The following is a 24,141-nucleotide window of genomic DNA, read 5'->3' as shown; positions in this document are numbered from 1 at the left end:
GGAAATTGAATTCAAGACCTCTGGATGAGGAGTCAGTGCTTTTAAATGTTGAGCCATCTCTCCAGTTCTGAATTTAAATGACCAAAGTTCTGAATGATTTTCATTCTGTAGCCAGTTATTCCTAAGACATTTAGGAAAATCATAATGCATACCTCTGAATTTACCCAGAGTACATAGTACTAATACTCTAGAAACTACTGAATTCATGCACATTTGAGTTCCTGGTCTACCACTGACATTAAGGAGCCATTGTGGCTTCATTATCTCCCCCTGTTCAATGGAAATAAAGAAAAAAATACTTTATTGATAGCATGATAACTTCACTTATTATTTTACACTGTGTGTGATGATGGTTCTAAAATGTGGCATAGTGTTGTATCTATGAATATCTGAGAAATACTGTTATACTTGCTGCGTCCAGAATAAAATAATAGAATATTTAGTATTCCAAAAGACTCAGCTCCCTCTTGGACATTTCATCTCATCTTTTGTAAAATTTCCAGGAAACGAGTTTCACTAGCCCTCCTAATTTACAGACAAGAACATGCTGACTCAAACAGTGGCTGATTTCAAAGTCTTCTTCATGTATTGTTATTTGTCATAGGTACACTCGTAATAACTTACTACTCTACAGTTAACAAAGGGACATGTGTTTTCAACCTTCCAAATCTCCTTGAGGTGCTTTGAAGGTCATGTAAGGACTCCATAAATGGAGATGTCTCTTTCCTTTGACAAGATCCTATAGACCTCAGAGATATGAAGCTTACTTGTAAATTATCGACAACCAGCGACATTCCTTCACTTTATCTCTACCTTCTCTCTTAGCTTTAACAGGTTGAAACTGATTGGCACAGCACTGACTATCTGCCCTGCACTTCAAGACATAAACAATTGGGGTGAAGTCAAGTTGCGACTCTAGCAGTCCCCACAGTATGATAAAACTTAAATTACAACTTAGAGCAGACAGTGTGTACATTATATTAAAATATATATCTGGACTCTTGAATTTAGGAAGAGAAACCTTGACACTAGAGTTTATAATCTCAGTGAATGCGGAGAGCAAAGTGTATCATAGAAATGAAACCCACATTCGACATATATAACAAAATGACAATCACTACTTCTGCAAAAAATCATTTCTAAATATTAGATACAGCCAGTGCATCTCTTATACAGCAGAAATGGTTTGGTTTTCAAGGATACAAGCATTAATATTCTTTTTAGGCCATTAAAATAAATATGAACTTTTAAAATTTTCTTTGGTACATTAGTGAATTCTCATTTTTGTTTGACAATATCCTGTTCTCTGGACAGAATAAAAACCATTTTCAAGTCTTTTTTGTTTAACCAAGTAAAAATTTGGATCATTTGAAATGCAAAACATTTTCGTAGAACAAATGAATAACACATAAGACTTTAATCACTATAAGAACACTGTATTTAATAAAAATATTGTTACAGTCACTATTGGAATTTACTTCTTGTCCCTGTTACTAATCTTGATTCTTTCTGTTGGCATATCATCACATTTAAAGATCAAATCTCAACTCTTCACCAGTATTTATTTCATATTTGTAGTTTTTTTTTTTACTCTTGGTCTAATGTTCACTTTTTTAAAAGATAGAAATAACATTATTTGTTTCCTCAGGACCTGTGAGATTTCTACTTCAACACTTCTCTATATTACTACTTTCTTCACATATTGCAAATCAATTAACACTCCTAGTATATATTCTGTTACATTTACACACACAAATACACACACTTATATTTGCATGTGTAATGTGTATGTGTGTGTATTGTAGTGTATGTATATTTATCTGCATACATATATATCACATGCATATTTAAATATTACATGCATATAATATGCAATTTCCCATTCAGTACATTTTAAGGATTTTCTTTTCTCATTTTGACAATTCTTATGCTCCAAGACACTATTATTGTTGCTACTTTTGGGAAATAGTGTTTTCTATTTGCATGTCTACATACTGCTAGAACATTGTGGCACTGTCTATTGCGCAACAGAGATCTCTAAAATTTTAAATGTTTATTTATTAAAAATATATTTTACATTTGTTCTGATTTTATTTTAAAAATAAATTTTCACTGAAATAGAATTTTATCACTTCACTTTTAGTCCTTCACACCCTCTCAGCTACCATTCACTCCATCTTATGCAACAGCCCCCACATTTTCAGTGTATATAGTAGCCTCTTTTCTTCATTAAAGTCCTTGTGAACAGATATGTACAAACACACAAATATGTAACACATATTTGGTTGAGTCTATTATTTTTTGTGGTTTGTATATGGTTAAGGGCCTACAAGTTAGCATTCAACAATCAAGAGACATACTTATCCAAGGAAAAGGTAACTATGATTTTCTCAGCAACCACTGGTTGCCTATACTTATATTACTGTAAAAATTTTATGTATTTGCATTTCTTTTTCCCCCATTTTTATTGGATATTCTCTGTATTTACATTTCATACGTTGTCCCCTTTCCCCCAGCTCTCATCCCTCTTCTCCCTACCTCTACCACCATGACGGTGCTCCCTTCCAAACCAATCTCTAAAGCCTCAGTGCCCTGGAATTCCCATACATTGTGAAAACTAGCTATCATGGAACCAAAAGCCTCTCATTGAATTGATTCCAGACAATGCTATCCTCTGCTATATATGTAACTGGAGCCATGGGTCTCTTAATGGATACTCATCGGTTGGTGTTTTAGTCCCTGGGAAATATGAAGTGTTGGGTTGGATGATAATGTTCTTCCCATAGTTTTGCAAATGCATTCGTCTCCTTCAGTCTTTTCTCTAGCTCTTACATTGAGGTTCCTGTGTTCAGTCTGATGGTTAGCTGCAAGCATCCTCATCTGTATCATTATGACTTTGGCAGAGCCTCTGAGGAGGCATCCATATTAAGTGCCTGCCAGTAAGCACTTCTTGGGATCAGCAATAGGGCTAGCAGTTGAACCTTTATTTTCTTCCATGAGTGTTTTGTTTTCCCTTCCACGAAGGACTGAGGCATCCATTATCTGTCCTTTCTTGTTTTTGAGCTTCATATGGTCTGTGAATTGTTTCATGTATATTCTGAGTTTTGGGCTAGTATCTGCTTATAAGTGAGTACAAATCATGAGGGTTCTTTTGTGACTGGGTTACCTCACTCTGGATTATAGTTTCTAGTTCCATCCATTTGCCTGGAAAGTTCACAAAGTCATTGTTTCTAATAGCCAAGTAGTACTCCATGTGTAACTGTATCACAATTTCTGTGTCTATTACTCTGTTGAAAATAATCTTGGTACTTTCTAGCTTCTAGATATTTTAAATAAGGCTGCTATTCATATGGTGAACAATGTGTCCTTGCTAGATGTTAGGGCATCTTTTGGGTATGTGCCCTGGAGTGGTATAACTGGGTCCTCAGGTTATATGAAATATGTCCATTTTATTGAGGAACAGCCAGACTGTTTTTCATAGCAATTGAACCATTTGCAATTCTACCAACAATGGAGGAGTGTTCCCCTTTCTCCACATTTTAGCCAGCATCTGCTGTTACCTGAGATTTTGAACTTAGCCATTCTGACTTGTGTGAGGAAGAATCTCATAGTTATTTTAATTTTCATTTCTCTGATGACTAGGGATATTGAGCATTTCTTTAGGTGCTTCTCAGCCATTTGAATTTTCTCAGCTGAGACTTCTTTGTTTAGCTCTGTACCCCATTTTTAATAGGATTATTTGATTCTCTGGAGTCTAACTTCTTCAGTTCTGTGTATATATTGGATATTAGCCCTCTATCAGATGTAGGATGGAGAAAGCTTTTTTCCCAAACTGTTGACTCTCATTTTGTCTTCTCGACAGTATCCTTTGCCTTACAGAAGCTTAGTAATTTTATGAGGTTCAATTTTTTATTCTTAATCTTAGAGCATAAGCCATTGATGTTCTCTTCAGCAAATTTTCTCCTGTGTTCTAATATCTTCCCCTCTTTCTGTTCTATTAGTTTCAGTGTACCTGGTTTTATGTAGAGGTCTTGATGTACTTGAACTTGAGCTTTGTTCAAGGAGATAAAATGGGTGAATTTGTGTTCTTCTGCAAACTGACTGCCAGTTGAACCAAAACCATTTGTTGAAGAGGCTCTCATTTTTTTCATTGAATGCCTTAGCTCCTTTGTCAAAGATCAAGTGACCAGAAGTGTGTGGGTTCATTTCTGAGTTTTCTCTTGTATTCTATTTGTCTATCTGCCTATCTCTGTACCAATGCGGATTTTATCAAAATTGATCTGTAATACAGCTTAAAGTCAGGGATGGTGATTATCCCAGTTCTTTTATTGTTAAGAATAGTTTTTTTCTATCCTTGGTTTTTTATTATTTCAAATGAATTTGCCGGTTTCTCTTTCTAACCCTATAAAGAACCGAGTTTGAATTGTGATGGGGATTGCATTATATCTGTAGATTGCTTTGGGAAAAATGGCTATGTTTACTATGTTGGACCTTCTAATCCATAAGCATGGGAGATCTTTTCATCTTCTGAGGTGTTCTTTAATTATCTTTTTCATAGACTTGATGTTATGTCATAAAGATTTTTTTTATTTCATGGTTAGGGTCACAACAAGGTATTTTATAATATTTATAACTACTGTGAAGGGTATTGGTTCCCTAATTTTTTTCTCATCCCATTCATTCTTTGAGTAGAGAAAGGCTACTCTATTTATTTGAGTTAATTTAATATCCAGCCACTTTGCTGAAGTTGTTTGTCAGCTATAGGAGTTCTCTAATGAAATTTTTCAGGTCACATAAACATATTAGTATATCATCTGCAAATAGTTGTATTCTGACTTCTTCCTTTATAATTTGGATACTTTTGACTTTCTTTTGCTCTCTGATTGCTCTAGCTAGAACTTCCAGTACTATATTAAATAGGTAGAGGGAGTGAGGAGCCTTATCCAGTCGCTGATTTAAGTCGGATTACTTCAAGTTTCCCAGCACTTAGTTTTATGTTGGCTACTCATTTGCTGTATATCGCTTTTACTATGTTTCGGTATGGGCTTTGTATTCCTAATCTTTCCAAGACTTTTAACATGAAAGGATGTTGAATTTTGTCAAATGCTTTCTTATCATCTAATAATGATCATGTTTTTTTTAAATGAGTTTGTTTATATAGTGGATTACTTTGATGAATTTCTGTATATTGAAGCATCACTGCATCTCTCCATACACAAAAGCCTACTTGATCATGGTGAATGATTATTTTGATGTATTCTTGGAACCACTTTGCAAGAATTTTATTGGGCATTTTTTGCATTGATGTTCATGAAGAAAATTAGTCTAAAGTTCTCTTTCTCCATTTCTACTAAGCTGCTTTTCCACTGAAAAATTATCATGGCTCTATGACAAGCTGTGCCATTTTATGCTGTTGCTTTGAGGGAACTGGAGCGTAGCTTTTGCCTACCATTCAGTGTTCTTTATGTGGGAAACTTCCCACCCAGCAGAGAAGCTTGAGTTCTAGGTTTCTCTAGCCTTACTAGAGATTCTGAACAGGGATCTTAGAATAGGCTATGTAGAAAAGTCAGAACCACATGCTCTGCTTTTATTTTTTTGTTGTTGTTTTCCTTTTTAAAAAAAAAAACTTTATTTTAAAAAACAAAGATAAATGTACAGATTTTAAGCATTTTTTGCATAAAATTATACAATACATTTTTGCCAGTACTTTCTTTTTCAGATTGTAAAATAATTTTTACATAAAACTGTATGGATATATTTGCTAGTCAGTACTTGATTTTTTTAAAGTTTTGATAGTATGCATTGAAAACTTAATAGTTACAATGAGCATAAAGTATATGTAAAACAAAATGTAACATGGAAATAGTAAAAGTTTTCTTGTTGTATAAAGATTTTTTTGTTTTGTTTTGTTTTGTTTTCTTTATTTCTTGGACTTCATACAGTTTGTGAGTTGTTTCTGGGACAGTGTGAGCCTCTGGGGTTAGCATCCCATTATCCGTGACTGCATATTATGTCTGTTCTTTTGTGACTGGATTATCTCACTCAGAATGATATTCTCTAGATGCAGCCATTTTCTTAAGAATTTGGTCAAGTCATTGTTTCTGGTGGCTGAGTAGTATTCCATTGTGTAAATGTATCACAATTTTTGTATCCATTCTTCTTCTGAAGGACATCTGGGTTCTTTCCAGCTTCTGGCTATTATAAATAGAGCTGCTATGAACATTGTGGTGCATATATCTTTGTTGTGTACTAAGGTGTCTCTGGGGTATATGCCCAGAAGTGGAATCTACAGATTCAACGCAATCTCCATCAAAAATCCAACACAGTTCTTCATGGAATTGGAAAGATCAATGTGCAATTTCATATGGAACAACAAAAGACCTAGAATAGAGAAATCCCTCCTCAACAACAAGAAAACATCTGCAGGAATCACTATCCCTGACCTCAAGCTATATTACAAGGCAATTGTGCTGAAAACTGCATGGTACTGGTACAGAAATAGGCATGTGGATCAATGGAATAGAATAGAAGATCCAGAAATGAGCCCTCACATATATGGTCACCTGATTTTTGACAAAGGAGCCGTAACATACACTGGAAAAAGGACAGCCTATTCAACAAATGGTGCTGGTCCAACTGGCACTCAACATGCAAAAGAATGAAAATAGAACCTTCCTTATCTCCTTGTACAAAGCTCAAGTGTAAGTGGATCAAAGATCTCCACATTAAACCAGATACACTGAAACTATTAGATGAGAAAGTAGGGAAAACTTTAGAACATATAGGCACAGGAAAAAATTTTCTTAACAAAACACCAATAGCTCAAGCTCTAAGGTCAAATAGTAACAAATGGGACTTAATGAGATTGCAAAGTGTATGTAAGGCTAAGGACATTGTCAAGAAAACAAAACGGCAGCCAACAGAATGGGAAAAGATTTTTACCGACTCTACATCAGATAGAGGCCTAATATCTAAGGTATACAAAGAACTCAAAAAGCTAGACACCAGAGAATCAAATAACCCTATTAAAAAAATGGGGTACAGAGCTAAACAAAACGTTCTCAGTTGAGGAATATCGAATGGCTGAGAAATATCTGAGGAAGTGCTCTACATCCTTAGTCATCAGGGAAATGCAAATCAAAACAACCCTGAGATTCCACCTCACACCAGTCAGATTGGCCAAGATCCAAAACTCAAATGACAACAGATGCTGGCGCGGTTGCGGAGAAAGAGGAACCCTTCTCCACTTTTGGTGTGGTTGCACACTAATACAACCACTGTGGAAATCACTCTGGTGATAACTCAGAAAATTGGACATAATACTACCTGAAGACCCAGTTGTTTTCCTTTTTGGCTTTTGGTTTTTCAACTCAATTGTTTGGATACACTAAGACCTTCATTTTAGTATGTTTCTTACCTCCTAAGTGGTCTTGCATCAAAGGGCTCTGATAATCAAATCAGCTTTTGCTACTTTTTTCAGCAGTGCCTATTTTTGTATTTAGATTCAGTTTTTCCCTTGAACTCTGACCAGATGGCTTGTTCTCTGTGCTCAGGATTCTTGGGGATTTTTATTTTCTTTGTTGATGACTCTGTGGCTTGTAATAAATGTGGGGATGATTTCAAAACATTTCACTATTGGGTTAAGAATAGTGAAATTTGCCATTTCAAGATGATGAAAGGACATTCTGGGTCTACTTTCAGGAGAAGAAGCTAAAACTATAACCTTTTAGATTTTGAGTTAATGGGTTATTCTATAGAAAAATGATCTGCCATAAACCAAATGGTGAAGGGAATAAGAGTTTCAACTGACACAATTAAAACATGGCATTTTGAAAAAATGAAGGGAAGTTTCTTTTGGAGCACAGAATCTAAACTATTTATATGTATAATTCACCTATTGTTTGGTTTAAATGGGATTATTGGGAAACGTTACCATTTTTACTATTTTCTACAGATAAAATATATTCTAGTTTATCAAATAACTCTGGACGTTGGAATTACAACCTGTTTTTATGTTCCAGCTGTCTATGCAGGTGCTGCTCTTCAAGTGTACACTTTTTTTTACATTAAAATGAATTACTATATAAAGTACACCATTATGATCTAATAAGGATATTAATGTCTTATATTTAAAAAAAGAAATAATATTCTCTTTCTTTGTAGAGTTTTTTTGTAGGTTAGGTATGAGCATAATTGTGGCTTCTAAGAATTAGTTGGGAAGTGTACCCTCTGTTTCTTTTCTGTAAAATAGTTTGAAGAGTATTGGTACTATGTGTTTTATGAAGGTCTGATAGAATTCTGCACTGAACCCAACTTGGCCTTGGCTTTTGTTTTTTTTTTTTTTTTTTTTTTTGGTGGGGGTGGTGGGAGGATTTTGATGACTGCTTCTATTTCTTTAGAGGTTATTTGACTGTTTTTATGGTTTATCTAATCCTCATTTAACTTTGGTACCTGGTATCTATATAGAAAATTGTCCATTTCCTCTAGACTTTTCAGTTTGCTTGAGTATAGGGTTTTGTAGTAGGATCTTACCATTTCTTGAATTTTCTTAGTTTCTGTTTTTATGTCTTCCCTTTCATTTCTAATTTTGTTAATTTGTATGATATCTCTGTACTCTTTAGTTAGTCTGTCTGAGGGACGATCAATCCTGTTGATTTTCTCCAATAACCAGCTCCTGGTTTTGTTGATTCTTTGCATAGCTCTTTTTGTTTCTACATGGTTGATTTCAGCTCCGAGTTTGATTATTTTGAGCTATCTACTGATTTTGAGTGTATCTGATTCTCTTTGTTCTAGAGCTTTCAAGTGTACTGTCAAGCTGTTATTGTATCCTTTCTCTAGTTTTGTTTTGGAGGCACTCAGCTATAAGTTTTTCTCTTAGCCATGTTTTCACAAGTTTGGGTATGTAGTGCCTTCATTTTCAATAAATTCTAAAAAGTCTTTGATTTCTTTCTTTATTTTGTTGTTGACCAAGTTATCATTCATTAGAAAATTGTTCTTCTGTGTTTATGTGAGATTTTTGTTGTTTTTGTTGTTATTGAAGACCAGCCTAAGTCCATGGTGATCTGATAAGATGTATGGCATTATTTAGATTTTCAAATATCTGTTAAGGCCTGTTTTTTGACCGAGTATACATTCAATTTTGGAGAATGTACAATGAAGTGATGAGAAGAAGGTATATTCTTTTGTTTTAGGATGAAATGTTCTACAGTAGTCTGTTTAATCCAATTGGTTGATAACATTTTCTAGTTTCACTGCGCTTCTATTCAGTTTCTGCTTCCATGATTAACCATTGATAAGAGTGGAGTGTTGAAGTCTCCCATTATTATTATGTGTGGTGAAACATGTTTTGAGCTTTAGTAGAGTTTCTTTTATGAATATGGGTGCCTTTGTATTTGGAACATAGATGTTCAGGGTTGAGAATTCATCTTGATACATTTTTTTTTTCCTGTGATGATGAAAAAGGTGTCTTTCCTTAACGTTTTGATAACTTTGGGTTGAAAATCTTTTTTATTCAATATTAGAATGCCTTCTCCAGCATGTTTCTTGGGACCATTTGCTTGGAAAGTATTATTCCCATCTGTCTTTTACTCTGAGTTAGTGTCTCTTTGTTGCTGAGATGAGTTCCATGTCTGCAGCAATATGCTGGATCCTGTTTAAGTATCCAGTCTAATAGTCTATGTCTTTTTATTGGGGAATTGAGTCCGTTGATGTTAAGAAATATTAAGGAATAGTGATTGTTGTTTCCTGATATTTTTGTTGTTAGAGGTAGAATTATGTTTGTGTGCTTTACTTCTTTTGGGTTAGTTCCAAGATTATTTTTTGCCTTTCTTAAGGTGTAGTTTGCCTCTTGTGATGGAGGTTTCCATATATTATCTCTTGTAGGGCTGGGTTTGTGGGTAGGTATTGTGTAAATTTGTTTTTGTCATGGAATATCTTAGAGCTTCATCTATGGTAATTGAGAGCTTTGCTGAATATAATAACCTGGTCTGGCATTTGTGTTCTCTTAGGGTCTGTTTGACTTCTGTTCAGGATCTTCTAGCTTTCACAGATTCTGGTGAGAAATCTGGTGTAATCCTGATCATTCTGCCTTTATGTGTGACTTGTCTCTTTTTACTTACTGCTTTTAGTATTCTTTCTTTGTTTTCAACATTTGGTGTTTTGACTATTATATATCAGAAGAAATTTTTTCTGGTTCAATCTATTTGGGGCACATTAGGCTTTTTGTGTGTTCATGATCACCTCTTCCTTCGGCTTTGGGAAACTTGTTTAATATATTTACTGAGCCTTTTAGTTAGGAGTCTTCACTCTCTTCTATACCTATTGTCCTTAGGTTTGGTCTTCATATTGTGTCCTACATTTCATAGATGTTTTGGGTTAGGAGCTCTTTGATTCTTGCATTTTATCTGACTGTTGTGTCAATATTTTCTATGGTATCCTCTGTCCTTGAGATTCTCTCTTCTATCTCTTGTATTCTGTTGGAGATGCTTGGGTCTATGACTCCTGACCTCTTTCCTAGGTTTTCAATCTTCAGGGTTGTCTTTTTTTTGGGATTTCTTTACTGTTCCTATTTTTGTTTTCAATTTCTTCAACTAGTTGATTGTGTTTTCCTGTAGCACATTAAGTGAATTTTTGTGTTCCTCTTTAAGAGATTTTACTTGTTTAGCTCTGTAATTCTTCTCTTTTAATTTTTATTGGATATTCTCTATATTTACATTTCAGATGTTATCCCTTTTCACACAACTAAATCCCCTATCCCCCTCCCATTACCTCCATGAAGGTGTTCTTTTTCCTAACTATCTCCCACCTCAACACCTTGGCATTCCCCTAAACTGAAAAAAATGAGACTTCACTGGACCAAAGGCGTCTCCTCCCATTGATGCCAAAAATTGTTATCCTTTGTTATGTATGCATTTGGAACATGGCTATCTTCATGTGAACTCATTGGTTGGTGTTTTAGTCCCTGTTAGCTGCAATAGGTTTGGTTAGGTTATAATTTTGTTCTTTAAGGTAGTTAGTTATTCATGCACTTCTCAAGGCCCTCCATCATCAGCATGAGGTATAAATTTAAGTCCAATTCTTCTTTTTCTGGTGTGGTGGAATATCCACTGCCTGCTGTAGCAGGAGAACTAGGTTCTGATGTTGCCAGCTGGCCTTGGTTTCTGTTGCTTAGATTCTTTGCTTGCCTCTTGTCATGTTGTTTTCTATGATGCAGTTGCTCTTGTTGTCTCTACCTGGAGCTTGTCTCTTCGGTGGGCCTGTAGGCCCAAGAGGGAGAATGCTCCTGGGTGTTCAGCTCTTTGTGGATAGCCTGTGAGTCCTGGTGATGGTGTGCTGGCTATGGCTCTGGGCACAGACGGAAGCTGGAACAGTCCATTCCTGATTTGCAAAGTGATACCTGAGCCCCGGGCATTATTGATGGTCTCTCCATGGATAGTTAGTGGAGAGCAAGTGGGGACTTACCTGTGGCCTCAGGAGGAAGAGCACTCCTGAGACTCCCCTGGACGCTCAGCTCTCTGAGGGCAGTTCTTAAATGCTGTTGGCAGTGGGCTGGCATTGACTTATTTATATTTCAAAGGTTATCTCCTTTCCTTGTTCACCCCTCACCCAAATACCTCCTTCTGCTTCTATGAGGATGTATCCTCTCCCACTACCCACTCCCACCTTACCACCTGGCATTCCCCAACCCAGGGGAAGGATCCTTCGCAGGACCAAAAGCTTCTCCTCCTTTTGATGTCAGACAATGCTATCCTCTATCTCTCCATGTGCACACTTTGTTTGGTGGTATAGTCCCGGGAACTCTTGGGGTTTGCTTGATTGATGTTGTTGTTCTTACTGTGGCATTGCAAACCCCTTCAACTCCTTTACTCTTTTAACTCCTGTTTTGGGGTCCTCATGCTCATTCTGATGATTAGCTGAAAGCATCTCATCTGTATAAGTAAAGTTATGGCAGAGCCTCTCAGGAGACTCCCATATCAAGCTCCTGTTAGCAAGCCTTTCTTGGCATCAGCAATAGTGACAGAGTTTTGTGGCTACATATGAGATGGGTCCCCAAGACTAGGCGTCGGGTCACAAGAAAAATCCCCCTGCATGTTATTATATCTGTTGATAGTGCCACTGCTCCACTCTTCTTTATGCAGCGATTTGTGGCAAAAATGTTTTACAGATGATTTCCTCATCCTCTGGATCTTATATCCTTTTCATCACCTTTCTCATGATACTCTCCAGCTTTATGTGGAGTAGCTACATTCTGAATATGTCTATAGGGGCTGTACCCATTACAGCCAATTTATTTACCTTTACGTTACTTTCATGTAGTAATCATGTTACTTTAATTTTAAATATTCTCAAAATAGGAAAATACCAAGTATAGTACAAAAATACATACCACCAACTTTTCTCTTAAACTACTCTATAGAAGTTGGTGATCTAATATTACTACTTAATTCTCTAATGGAAGCAAGAACCTTATGTTTGACATTCACTAAAATGAGCAACATACCAAAGAGATACCTCTTCCATGTAACTTCCATAGTCCTAATCATACTTAACTAGATAATTACATAGTAATGATTATATAACCACAATATCCAATTTACAATAACTGTCTCCTGTCTAAAACATCTCTTCATTAAAATTGAAAATCTCAACTTTCATGCAATATTTTAATTACAATTTCCTCTCTTTCAATCATTCCCCGATCCTCCTCATCTTCCCACTCACACAAATTCATACCCTTCATTTTTTTCTCACTTGAATTAAGTAAGGATACAAACGATCTTGCCATAAAATTTTTCTCAGTTACATAGAACATAAAACACCATGAATTTTTCAAGTATTTCCTTGTCTATATTTTTATATTCATCTTGTCTATAATTTTATAGAGTGCTTGTTAACAATTGTAGATCATGTTAATATTTATCATACTGGAAATATTCACTTGTTATTCACTACGATGTAAGAGATAGAGCATATAGCTATGCAACATAAACAAGCATTTTATACACATATTTGTATACATATGCTTATGAATTTACTTCATTATATGTAATCATTAAGACTAGGGATGCATATTGATATTTACAATATTGTAAAATTTATAATAGTTTCTCTGTTTCTATGTTTTAATTTAAAGCAGTAGTGTGAATCCCATTACCCTGCATATAATTTTTTATTTGATAAAAGTTAATATACATTTTGGTGCTACAGCCTTTCTTTTGTTATTCTACTTTGATGGCACTTTGAAGTCATGCTTGCTTTCATCATCCTGAGAAGAATGCCATTCAAATTCCATCTCTACATGTTAGGGACAGAAAATGACATACTCCTGATTCTTCTCTGCGTCTTATGTGCTTCAATACTGTTTTTGTTATAATAGTACATTCTTCACTTCTCTATCTACTATGCTGTGTCTTGCAGACATTGTTAACAGAACTTCCTTTCCTGCACTGCTTTACCCAAACTCTCAGGTGTCCTTGGCACAAAACCTACCTGTCTTACAATGCCCACCTGGAAAAGTTTAGGACTGCATTTCTGTGAATTAGTAGAATAAATGGAATTCTACTTTTATTTTATAAAATCAGAAATTATAAATATTTATAGTCATTAAGAAAACTTTTTCATTAAATAGCAAGACATATGCCAAGTAACATATATGCGCTTTTAACTAAAATAAAAACAAATCTCTAGGTTGGATTTTTTTTTTTTTTTTTTTGATTATACTTTGTAGTTAGGAAGGGAAGAGCTTTGGTACCGAATTCTGGTAAAATTCCTTGGAGTCCTTCTGATGAACATTTGAGTTGTTCAATTGTTTGTTCTACATTGGCCTAATGAACACTTTCTCCAGTGTGATTAAAAATAACATCATCACCAAGTCTCTGCACTGCACTTTGATATTCTGCCTTCATTTCATCTCTAAACTTAAAAGCCATGTTTTATGTCTTTAAAGGACATTTAAAAGAAAAATTGCCGCTGAAAACATCTGCAACGACTGTCATTTGCTTTTCAGGCCAAGGATGTGGACTGTAATGAACAATTTAGAAGCACAGTTTGCCATATGGATGCTGTAGCAGTTACTTGCTCTGTTGCTAAACATAGGGTGTATTGGATAGATATAATAGCTTTTGCATTGGCACAGAGAGTAACAGATTGGCCAAGAACTGCTAAGCAGGTGCTGTCTGTGATAGCAAGTAGATTTACAATCTCCTCAGAGCTTCATACTCCATAAAATTTTTCAATAGATTCAGCAGTGCTTAAGATAAAAAGGATGCTCCAAAATTGCTGGCTTATCTGACCTGGACCAGCCTATGGGTAGAACACAGTTTCTTTAAAACATGATGATTGCATATGCATCTATTCTTTGAGTTGGTTTCTTGCTCACTGTCCACAGTCAGGCCCATTCTGTATTATATTCACATTATTTAAAAAAGCTCCTATATCTAATGCCCCAAAATTCTTATCTGTCAGTAAAATTAGAGATTTCTCAATAATGAAAAGATGCCTCCTTGTACTAGTTATTTCTAATTGCTATCATAAAACACCATGAATTTGAAAACCTTGGGAAGGGAAGAGCTCATTGGCACACAGACCACGTTCCAAAATAAAGTAAAGCCAAGGTAGGAACATGGAGACAGGAGCAGGAGCGGAAACTGTGCAGGGATGATGCTTACTGGCTTGCTCAGGTCACGCTTTTATATAACACAGGGCACCCATCCAGAGGTAGCATCATCTAGACTTGGTTGTACCATACCAGTCATTATTCAAGAAATTGTCCCACATGCTTACAATAGCAAATCTGATGGTATCAATTCCTCAATTGATATTTCCCCTTCCAAGGTAACTCAAGCTTGTGTCAAGATGACAAAATTTAATCAGGATACACAGTCACATGATCAGGAATTGGTAAAGGTCCCAAAAAGATCATGACATACAAACACTTTGATATCCTGTGGCACTCCATGATCTAAAATATTGACCTTTATAACCAAATTGATGTTTACTTTAATATTTAAAAATGTTGTACATGTCAATCTTATTTACATATGAGAATGTTTTTGAATATGTATTGTACTTTTGAAATCTTTAATTAGGGCTTGATGTTCTTTCTTCTGCCAGAAGACTGCACAAACCAGTTAAGTACTCGACTGAACATCAAATAGTACTGTGCATATTACACACAAGCAAAATATGTAAAAATTTCTGACATGACAGATTATAAAGTTTAGATCTGCAACAACTGGGAGTTACTTTATTTACAAATTAATTTTTTAATTATTTAATTTATTTACATTCTGGGCATTGTTCCCCTCTGGGTCCCCCTTCCACAGGTTCCTTATCCTATTCCTTCTCCCCTTGCCTCCAAGAAGATGGCCACCCTAGTAGTAAACTTCAAAATGAAGTAATCTGTTCATAATTAAATATGTTTACTATTGAGTAATACCCTCATAATTTTTTCATTAGTTAAATTTGTATTAGCAAATGCATTTCTGTTCTTAATAAAATAGGAATTTTGTGGATTTATGGTTTGGTTAAAACACACACATACCCAACTCTGATTCAATCCTTCTCTTCTGCATGAGCATCAGAATGTACACCTACACCATTAAGTATCCTATTTAGCTAACTTTAGGTTAAAGAATCTCTCTCTCTTTGTTGTTATGCTGATGGGTGTGCGTGTGGGGGTGGGGTATGCATGTGAGTATGCAGGCATGCATTCCATGTGCCCAAACATTGACAGCAGAAGAGGATATATATATATATATATATATATATATATATATATATATATATATATGAGTATGCCTTGAAACATGGTCTTTCACTGATTTTTCTTTACTATAAAAGTTTGCTGTTTAGACTAGGGTAACCAGAAGTCTCCTAAACTAACTTAATTCCAGTGGTTACAGACACAAACACACACACATGCATACCAAGATATTTTCCCCTTAATTTATTCATGTATTCACTATACAACCCAATCAGAGTTCCTCCTAGCCCTTCTTCATGAACTCTTCCTCCCACTTTCTTCCCCCTTTTCTCTGAGATGGGGGAGGTCCTCCCTAGGTACCAACCCACCCTGGCACATCCATTCACTGCAGGACTAGGAGCTTTTTTCCCCACTAAGGCTAGACAGGCAGCCCAGTTTTGGGAACAAAAACCCTATTAAGGACACTGAGTCAAAAACAGCTCCCACTCTAGTTGATTTGGGACCTACATGAAGACCAAGTTGCACATCTGCTACATGTATGTGAACATCTAAGTCCAACTTGTGTATGCTCCTTGGTTAGTGATTCAGTCTCAGGGATCTCTCAAGGGTCCAGTTAGTTGACTCTGTAGGTCTTTGTGAGGATTCTTTATCCCCTCTGGCTCCCTCAAACCTTCTCTTAACTCTTCTACAAAATGCCCTATTGAAATTGATTTCCTTGATTCTTTACTATTACAAATGGTAGAATATTGCTCACTCCTGGATTGTTTTGGAATAAATGATATTCTAAACCTGACAAGAAATATTTAAGAATTAACTAATTCCAACACTTTGAACCCTGTTACATTATTAGCTCTGTGTGAATCTTCCATGAGCTAAATGCAGGCCTTAGATATTTAATGAAGTGTAATAAATGGACCCAATAAAAATAAAATTTCCTGAAGCTATGATGAATGAAGAATCAGGCATTTAGAAGAGAGCTGAGGAATGGTTGCCTCGAGATTCTCCTTTTTCAATAAAACACTGGCAGGATTATCAAAATTAGATTTCAGAATCCTAAAAATAAACCACAAGTCTGAGAGGTGTTTATTGAAGAAAAGCTGATGGAAATTCTTTAACATCAAAAGGCATTTAGATTCGGTTTTATGCCCAGCTTTACAGAACTGTAAATCACTCCAGCAGCTTCCAAAGAACAGACATCACTTGAGCTCTTTAGACAGTGCATCCAGAAGGAACTGTGCTTGTGTTTGGACACTACAAAACAAAAGTTACTCAATAATTGACTTGCCTAAATACATATCTGGGCACAGTCCTAATTGCCTGGATATTTGTTGAAAACACTCAGAAATTGATTGTTACCTATTGTGCCAAACTTCAAGCTAGTCTGTACAATATAGTAAACAGATCTGAGCTTTAAAGAGCTCTCTTGTGTTCTGAGATCTATGGAGGTAATGTAGGAGTGGAGGGTTATGAGCATAGCCAACAGAGACTGAAACAGAGCCAGTTCTGACTGGGTGTGTGTCCTGTACTAATAAGACGAGAAAGCTAACGAGAGAGTCCTATCCTCCAAAACATACAAATTCCATGACTAAGTAGATAATTGGAGGCTTAAGGAACTCAGGAAACTGCTGTCCGACATTCTGACCCGAAAGCTCACAGACCAGATTGCAGTGACGGAAATCACTGTAACTTATTTATCAGCAAGGAATAAAACTGAAAACAAATAATAATAAGTATATATAAAAAGTGTGGATGGGAGGTAAATGTATATACGACCGGAGGAGTAACACAATACATTGTCTAGCTACATGATACTATAGTTTTTTGATATTTCTAATATTCAACAAAATTTTAGGAGACATGCAGAGGTAGAAAAACATCATCTCAAGGGAAGAAACAGTAGAATGATGCTGAATTAGGTCATAGACAATATTTATTAGACAGTCACAAAACCACTACAAATTCCTGAATAAAAGAAATGGACTCCATCTTTTCCGATTTTTTTTTTTTTTTTTTTTTTTTTTTTTTTTTTTTTTTTTTTTTTTGCCTTACAGAGCCTGAGATCAACCAGAATTAGTTCCATTTGGTCTGTCTGGGGTATGAAAATAGACTTTTACATAATTCAATTACATGCATTTTCTATATTCATTAGAATAAATTTTCAAATACTAGCCATTGTCACTGTTCAAAAGACATAATTGACCTTGAGGTTTTAAATCCAGATTTCCAGAGTAACTGCTGTTGGCATTGCCCATCTATGAACAAATAAATAATTCATAAATGAAATGTACTGAATTACTTGAAAATATTTTAAGTGAGCATTTATTAACCTTTATGATATTCTTTTATTTTTTAGGTCCTCCAGTTAATGTCACATGCAACATATTCATAAACAGCTTTGGCTCCATTGCTGAGACAACCATGGTAAGCCCATCCACACTGTATCAAGTATAAAATTCAATTAATTTGTAATAACATTAGTGAGATTCTAAAACTTAATTTGATGGAATGAGATTTTAATAAATGAAATTAATGGAATGATTAAATTGCTATCAACTGTGGATAATAATATCTATCTAGAAATATTTACCTGATTGGAGAATTAAAAAAAACTTAAAAAAAAGATTGGAATTTCCTAATTCAACCCTATACTAATAAATTTCTAGTTGAAATTAAAAAATCAAGTACTTACAAAAATATATTCATATAGTTTTATGCCAAAATGCTTTTTAAAAATCTGTACATGTATCTCTGCTTTTTAAATAAAGTTGTAAGAAAAATTATTTCTGATGCATGTAATAGGCACAGTCTACCTACAATTAAATAGCATGATATTTAAATTTAATGCTGTGTACAGTCTATTTATCCCAACATTTATGTATTATACACAATTCATTTATAAGTAAACAAAGTACTTTTCCAAATAATAATAAAGACTTATAGTAGAAACTGCTCCTAGAAGTATAGGCCTCTAACCACAGCTACTCAGAGTTTTAGGAAAAATATCCCAGGTTCAGATGCTGTGTGGACCCCAGAGTGAACTGCAGACTGACCTAGGAAACTTAATGAGACACTATGAAAATGAAAAAAGTAAGTAAAAGGGAAGCAGAGAGCTGGTGAGAAGCTGCTTCATGTCAGTGCTAACCCTGGCTCTAAAGTCTTAGGCTCAGATCTCGGTACCAAAATCGAAAACAACCCAAAGCTACAATAACCTACAAAACTGTAATCATTGCACAACGTCATTAACCTTGCAGTCTAAGTGAACCTCAGAAAATTGTTAATAGGGCCCCAGAAAAGAATGCTAATCATAATAGACCAGCTCTGTTTTGTATTATTGTGATTATTATAAAATATTGTGTTTTATATATATTCTTGTTTGATCTATAACATTAACTGAGAAGGTTAGCCAATATACAAAGGGAAAAATATGACATTGAACTACTGATAAACTGGAAAATTACCAAGTAGCCAAAATTTAAAAAACAACTTTTATGATTCCTTCATTACCTAGTTATACTGTATTCTTAAACTTAGCAAGAATAAATTTGCATAAATATCCCAAGTAGATTTAAATAAACTATTTATATAAAATACTTTAAAATTAATCTTTTCAAATCTATTATTAAAAATTTCAGTCCCATGTTTCAGACTCATATCATATTGAAACTTCTTAGAAAATATATTGGATAATTAGTAATTGATAATCTGTGAATTATTTTCTCTGTTAGATGTTTAGATTTTATATACAAAAGTAATCAATTCATCTCCACTGAAGTGGCACTTTAGTTACTATTTCTCTCAAGTAGATGCAGTATTTACCATCAAACTACATCTCCATGGTTCTCTCAGATACAATATAGTTACAGGAAAAGCATTAGTGACAAAGAATGTGTTTCAAGGTATTTTTCATGATAAATATTTATAGTCATTATTAGTATAGCACATAAAAACATGTATATTAATGTAACAGAAAATAGCATGACTTCTTATATAAGCACAGTGTAACTCTGTCAAGAGTCTATTTTTTAATGCTTCTTCTTCACTTACATTTCAAATGTCATTCCATTTCCCAGGATCTCCTCTGGAATCCCCCTATCCCCTGCCTTTACCCTTGCTTCTATGAGAGTTTTCCCTTACCCACCCACACCCTCCCATCTCTCCTTCCCAGTATACACTGGGGTATTAAGCCTTCACAGAGCCTAGGACCTCTCCTCTCCTTGATGCTTGATAAAGCCATCCTCTGCTACCTATGTCGCTGGAGCCATGGATTCATCCATGTGCACCCTTTGGTTGGTGGTTTGGTCTCTGGGAACTCTGACAGGCATGTTGGTTGATATTGTTGCTCTTCTGTGGGATTGAAAACCCCTTCAGCACCTTCAGTCCTCTTGCTAACTCCTCCATTGGAAACCTCATTTTCAGTCAAATGGTTGATTCATAGAATCCAACTCTGTGTTTCTCAGGCTCTAGCAGAACCTTTCAGGAGACAGTTATATCAGGCACCACTGGTCATCAAATACTTCATGGCATTCACAATATTCTCTGGGTTAGGTTACTACATGGGATAAATTCCAGTATCTGGATGGCCTTTCCTTCCTGATCAATGATTTATCTCTGTAATTCCTCCTGTGAATATTTTGTTCACCCTTTTAAAAAGGACTGAAGCATCTACTCTTTGGTCTTCCAAATTTTGAGCTTCATGTGGTCTGTGGATTGAATCTTGGGTATTCAGAACTTTGGGGCTAATATCCACATATTAGTGTGTGCATATCATGTGTGTTTTTTGTGATTGGGAAGAATACCTCTCTCAGGAAGATATTTTCTAGTTCTATCCATTTGCCTAAGAATTTCATGAAGTCATTGTTTTTATTACCTGAGTAGTACTCCACTGTGTAAATGCACCAGGTTTTCTGTATCCATTCCTTTGTTGAAGGACATCTGGGTTCTTTCCAGCTTCTGGATTTATGAATAAGGCTACTATGTACATGGTGGAGCATTTGTCATTGTTAGATGTTGGAGCACCTTTTGGGTATATACCCAGGAGTGGTATGGCTGGGTCCTTGGGTAATACTATGTTCAAATTTCTGAGAAACCAGACTGATTTCCATAGTGATCATACCAGCTTGCAATCTCACCAAAAATGGGAGAGTCTATCTCTAAAGTAACTTTAGTTATTTTAGACTATCATGTTCTAGACTCTCCCTGGATATCTAGCTATAACTCAGTTTCTGTATATGTATTTACTTTGTCTAAATAATTAAATGCAAACTACAACTATGTTATTTTCTCTGTCCTTCCTGAGTTTATATTTATATTCTCTAGAAACTATTTAATTTTCATTTCTTCTATACTTACACTGTAATCCTAAAATCCTGAAATTAGATTTCTTTTTTCTCCTGTGCAAGATTGCTTCTAGAAACACTACTCACCACAATATTTGGGAAGTCAGTAAAGTAAGTTCTAGGGAAGTGAATAAAATAGAGGAACACTGATTTGCATGTTCCTAGAGATTTCTGATTCTTATGAAGTTATTTGTCAGTCCACCACTAACATAACCTTCATGGCTAACAATATGACTGTGTTGACTAAACTAGTATTCTGCATACTGTTTGCAAATTATAGTAAACATATAGACATGACAAATATGGCTTAGTTTTATGACCTTCTTACAGCTCCTATGCATTCTTTAGTAAATATTATGCCCCTTGCTTTTTGACATTCATGAGCAAGCATAAGTAGAGATTAATACAGACCCCAGAGATTAAGTGTTCATTAAATATTTATATTAATGTATTTCTTTTGCTAGTTATATTACTCAATAGATGAAGCTATTATTCTCATTCAAATGATGATTAGATATTTTAAAAGTCTCATGCTATCAGCCACTATAGCTGAAATATGCTATTCTTTCCAAAAGCAATAATGAAAAGTGGAACTTGCTAGTAGATTTTGACCAGAAGCATCATAAATTATTTTGATTGCAGTTTATTAGTTTGTTATATACTATTCATGATGTTCATTCTCATTCCCCTGCAACTAAAGTCCAATCTACAGTTTAGTGGCTGTATCTGTTAAACATGTTTTCTGTTATTGCCATGTTAAATTTTTTAAAACTAATTTTATCCTAATAACATATTAATATTTTATTACATTTTACTTATTTATATACTTTCTTAATTAATTACTCTTCTGTGTGTGTATTTCCCCACACATGTGCACATACACTCATACCAGAGCCCACAGGGACAAGCAAGAGAACAACATTGGTGATTGTTTTGTTTTGTGTTTTTTATCTTTCTACCCTGTGACTTGTTAGGAGTGATTTTTGGTTTTCAAACTTAGTGGTAAGTGCTTTTGCCCACCAAACCATCTTTCCATTTCAATATATTTAAATACATTCACATTATTTTAGATATGCTTAATCTGATTCAACTAAGATTATCCACTCAAAAGACTAATTCAATATTGCTTCAAATTATTCATAAATATCTTTGTGTCTAAGAATTAATATATAAATGTTATTAAATCATTATCCTACATATATACATATCTGCTTAGCAACCTTATAAAGTTTTTGGTTATTCCTACAACCCAAATACTTGAACTCCCTCTACGAGAGAGAGCTGATCAACTCTTGAGTCTCCCCATTTCATTAGATAGCATCATTCTCATCTGAAGGTAACATATTCTTTTGTGGCGCATTTGGCAGTGAAGTGCACCCCAATTCTCGGGCAAGATAAGTGAAGTCCCATGGACCCTAAGAGATTGTAGGAAGCCTCCTAGTCTCCTGAGAGAGACTCATCAGGCCCTCTAATGCAGCTACAGTGCCCCCCCCCCCAACAGCCATCTGTAGAGTGGCGTGGGTGATGCCCCAAGTATCTCCTCCTCAGGAGAGGCTGTGACTTAGGTTCAAGCCAGATCTGGCATGCCCCAAGTCCCTTCTCTACATGTGAAGTTGTGATATAGACTCAGGACAGAACAGTCAGGCCCCAAGATCCTCCTCTGCAGGTTGGCTCAAGACAGAAGCAGGACTATACCCCCAAATATGTAGATGAGGTACTCCCAAGCCCTCAGGCCAAGCCAATAGTAAGTACCTGTTGTCAGACTCTGAACCATCCCAAAAATGAATGTATGAGGCCTGCCTGAAATTAAAGATGTGCAGGAATCACTTCATTATCTGAGAGCTTCTGTCATAAGAGCTGTAACACTGCCTCTTGCAAAGAGATCAGCTCTCCTGAATTTGCCTTCACCAGAAGCTCTCTTCCTCCCTTGCTGGCTTGACCTCTCCAACATCTCATGGCAGAAGCAGAAACAGATATGCGGTAGCACCAGCAGCAGAGGTGGTAGAAGTGGTCTAGCCAAGCCTGTTAGAGTCCCTCTCCTCCTCCCCTGAGCCCACGCACCTAGCAGAGGCATCAGAAGTCATTCCCTCTCCCTAGCCTCAGGAAAACAGTCCCACATTTTTTTCCCTAGAAGGTATTCTATTAGAGATCAAGGTATATTATTAGATAATACTCATTTGTTGAGGAAGAGTTGAGTATGCAAAGCACATCTGTCCTGTGCTTTCTTCTTATGATGAAAACATCTTATAATTTGTTTTATAAAGCAAAGCCCAAAACTGCTACATCAATAATGTATATTCCAGCAACTGTTGGTTGAGAAGTAAATAAGACTGCATTCTAAAAGTAAACACTTCTCAAGTGCACTTTGTATTTTTTAAATTTATTTTTTTTTATTCTTTAATACTTTTTCTACAGTCCAGACTTCATAGCCCTCTCGATCTGTCCCCGCCCCTCCCCAACAGCTCTCTATTCATTACCTTCTCCCATAGCCCCATTTCTCAAAGAATGCCCCTGCTGTCTCGCCTCCCACCTGTGCAGGCCTCCCCACCCTTGAGGCCTCAAGTCTCTAGAAAGTTGAGTGCGTCTTCTCTCACTGAGGCCAGAGCCAGCAGTCCTCTGCTGTATATGTGTCACGGGCCTCATAGCAGCTGGTATATGCTGTCTGGTTGGTAGGGATCCTACTACAAAAGCCTATACTCAACAAAACTGGAAAATCTGGATTTAATAGATGATTTCTAGACATATATCATTACCAAAGATAAATCAAGAGCAGGTAAACTATATAAGCAGGCCAATATCCCCTAAGGAAATAGAAGAAGACATTAAAAACCTCCCAACCAAATGCCCAGGGCAGAATTCTAAGAGATCTTCAAAGAAAATCTAGTGCCAATATTTCCTCAAAATATTCCATAAAATAGAAACAAAAGAAACACTACCCAATTCATTCTATGAAGCCAAAATCACTTTGATACCTAAATCACACATGAACCCAACTAAAAATGAGAACTTTCATTTCAATTTCACTTATGACTATTTATGCGAAAATACTCAATAAAATTCTCAAAGACCAAAATCAAGAACACATCAAAACCATCATCAACC

At 35.6% G+C, this 24,141-nt stretch overlaps 1 protein-coding gene across 2 annotated transcripts in view; it reads left to right on the top strand.

Annotated features, from left to right (window-relative positions):
• Window positions 1-24,141, top strand: part of GLRA3 (glycine receptor alpha 3) — a gene marked incomplete at both ends in the record, with an annotated part of 172,948 nt that overhangs the window by 35,259 nt on the left and 113,548 nt on the right. For both annotated transcript variants that reach the window (XM_080928701.1, XM_080928700.1), the window contains one exon: window positions 18,057-18,124. In XM_080928701.1, the coding sequence (XP_080784827.1) occupies window positions 18,057-18,124 (68 nt within the window). The remainder of the gene's footprint in view (window positions 1-18,056; window positions 18,125-24,141) is intronic.

This window comes from Micromys minutus (genome assembly GCF_963924665.1).
Source record: "Micromys minutus genome assembly, chromosome: 14".
In the NCBI taxonomy this organism is placed as follows: domain Eukaryota; kingdom Metazoa; phylum Chordata; class Mammalia; order Rodentia; family Muridae; genus Micromys; species Micromys minutus.
The sequence above is the reverse complement of the archived record's forward strand: the minus strand, read 5'-3'. Positions and strand labels throughout refer to the sequence as shown.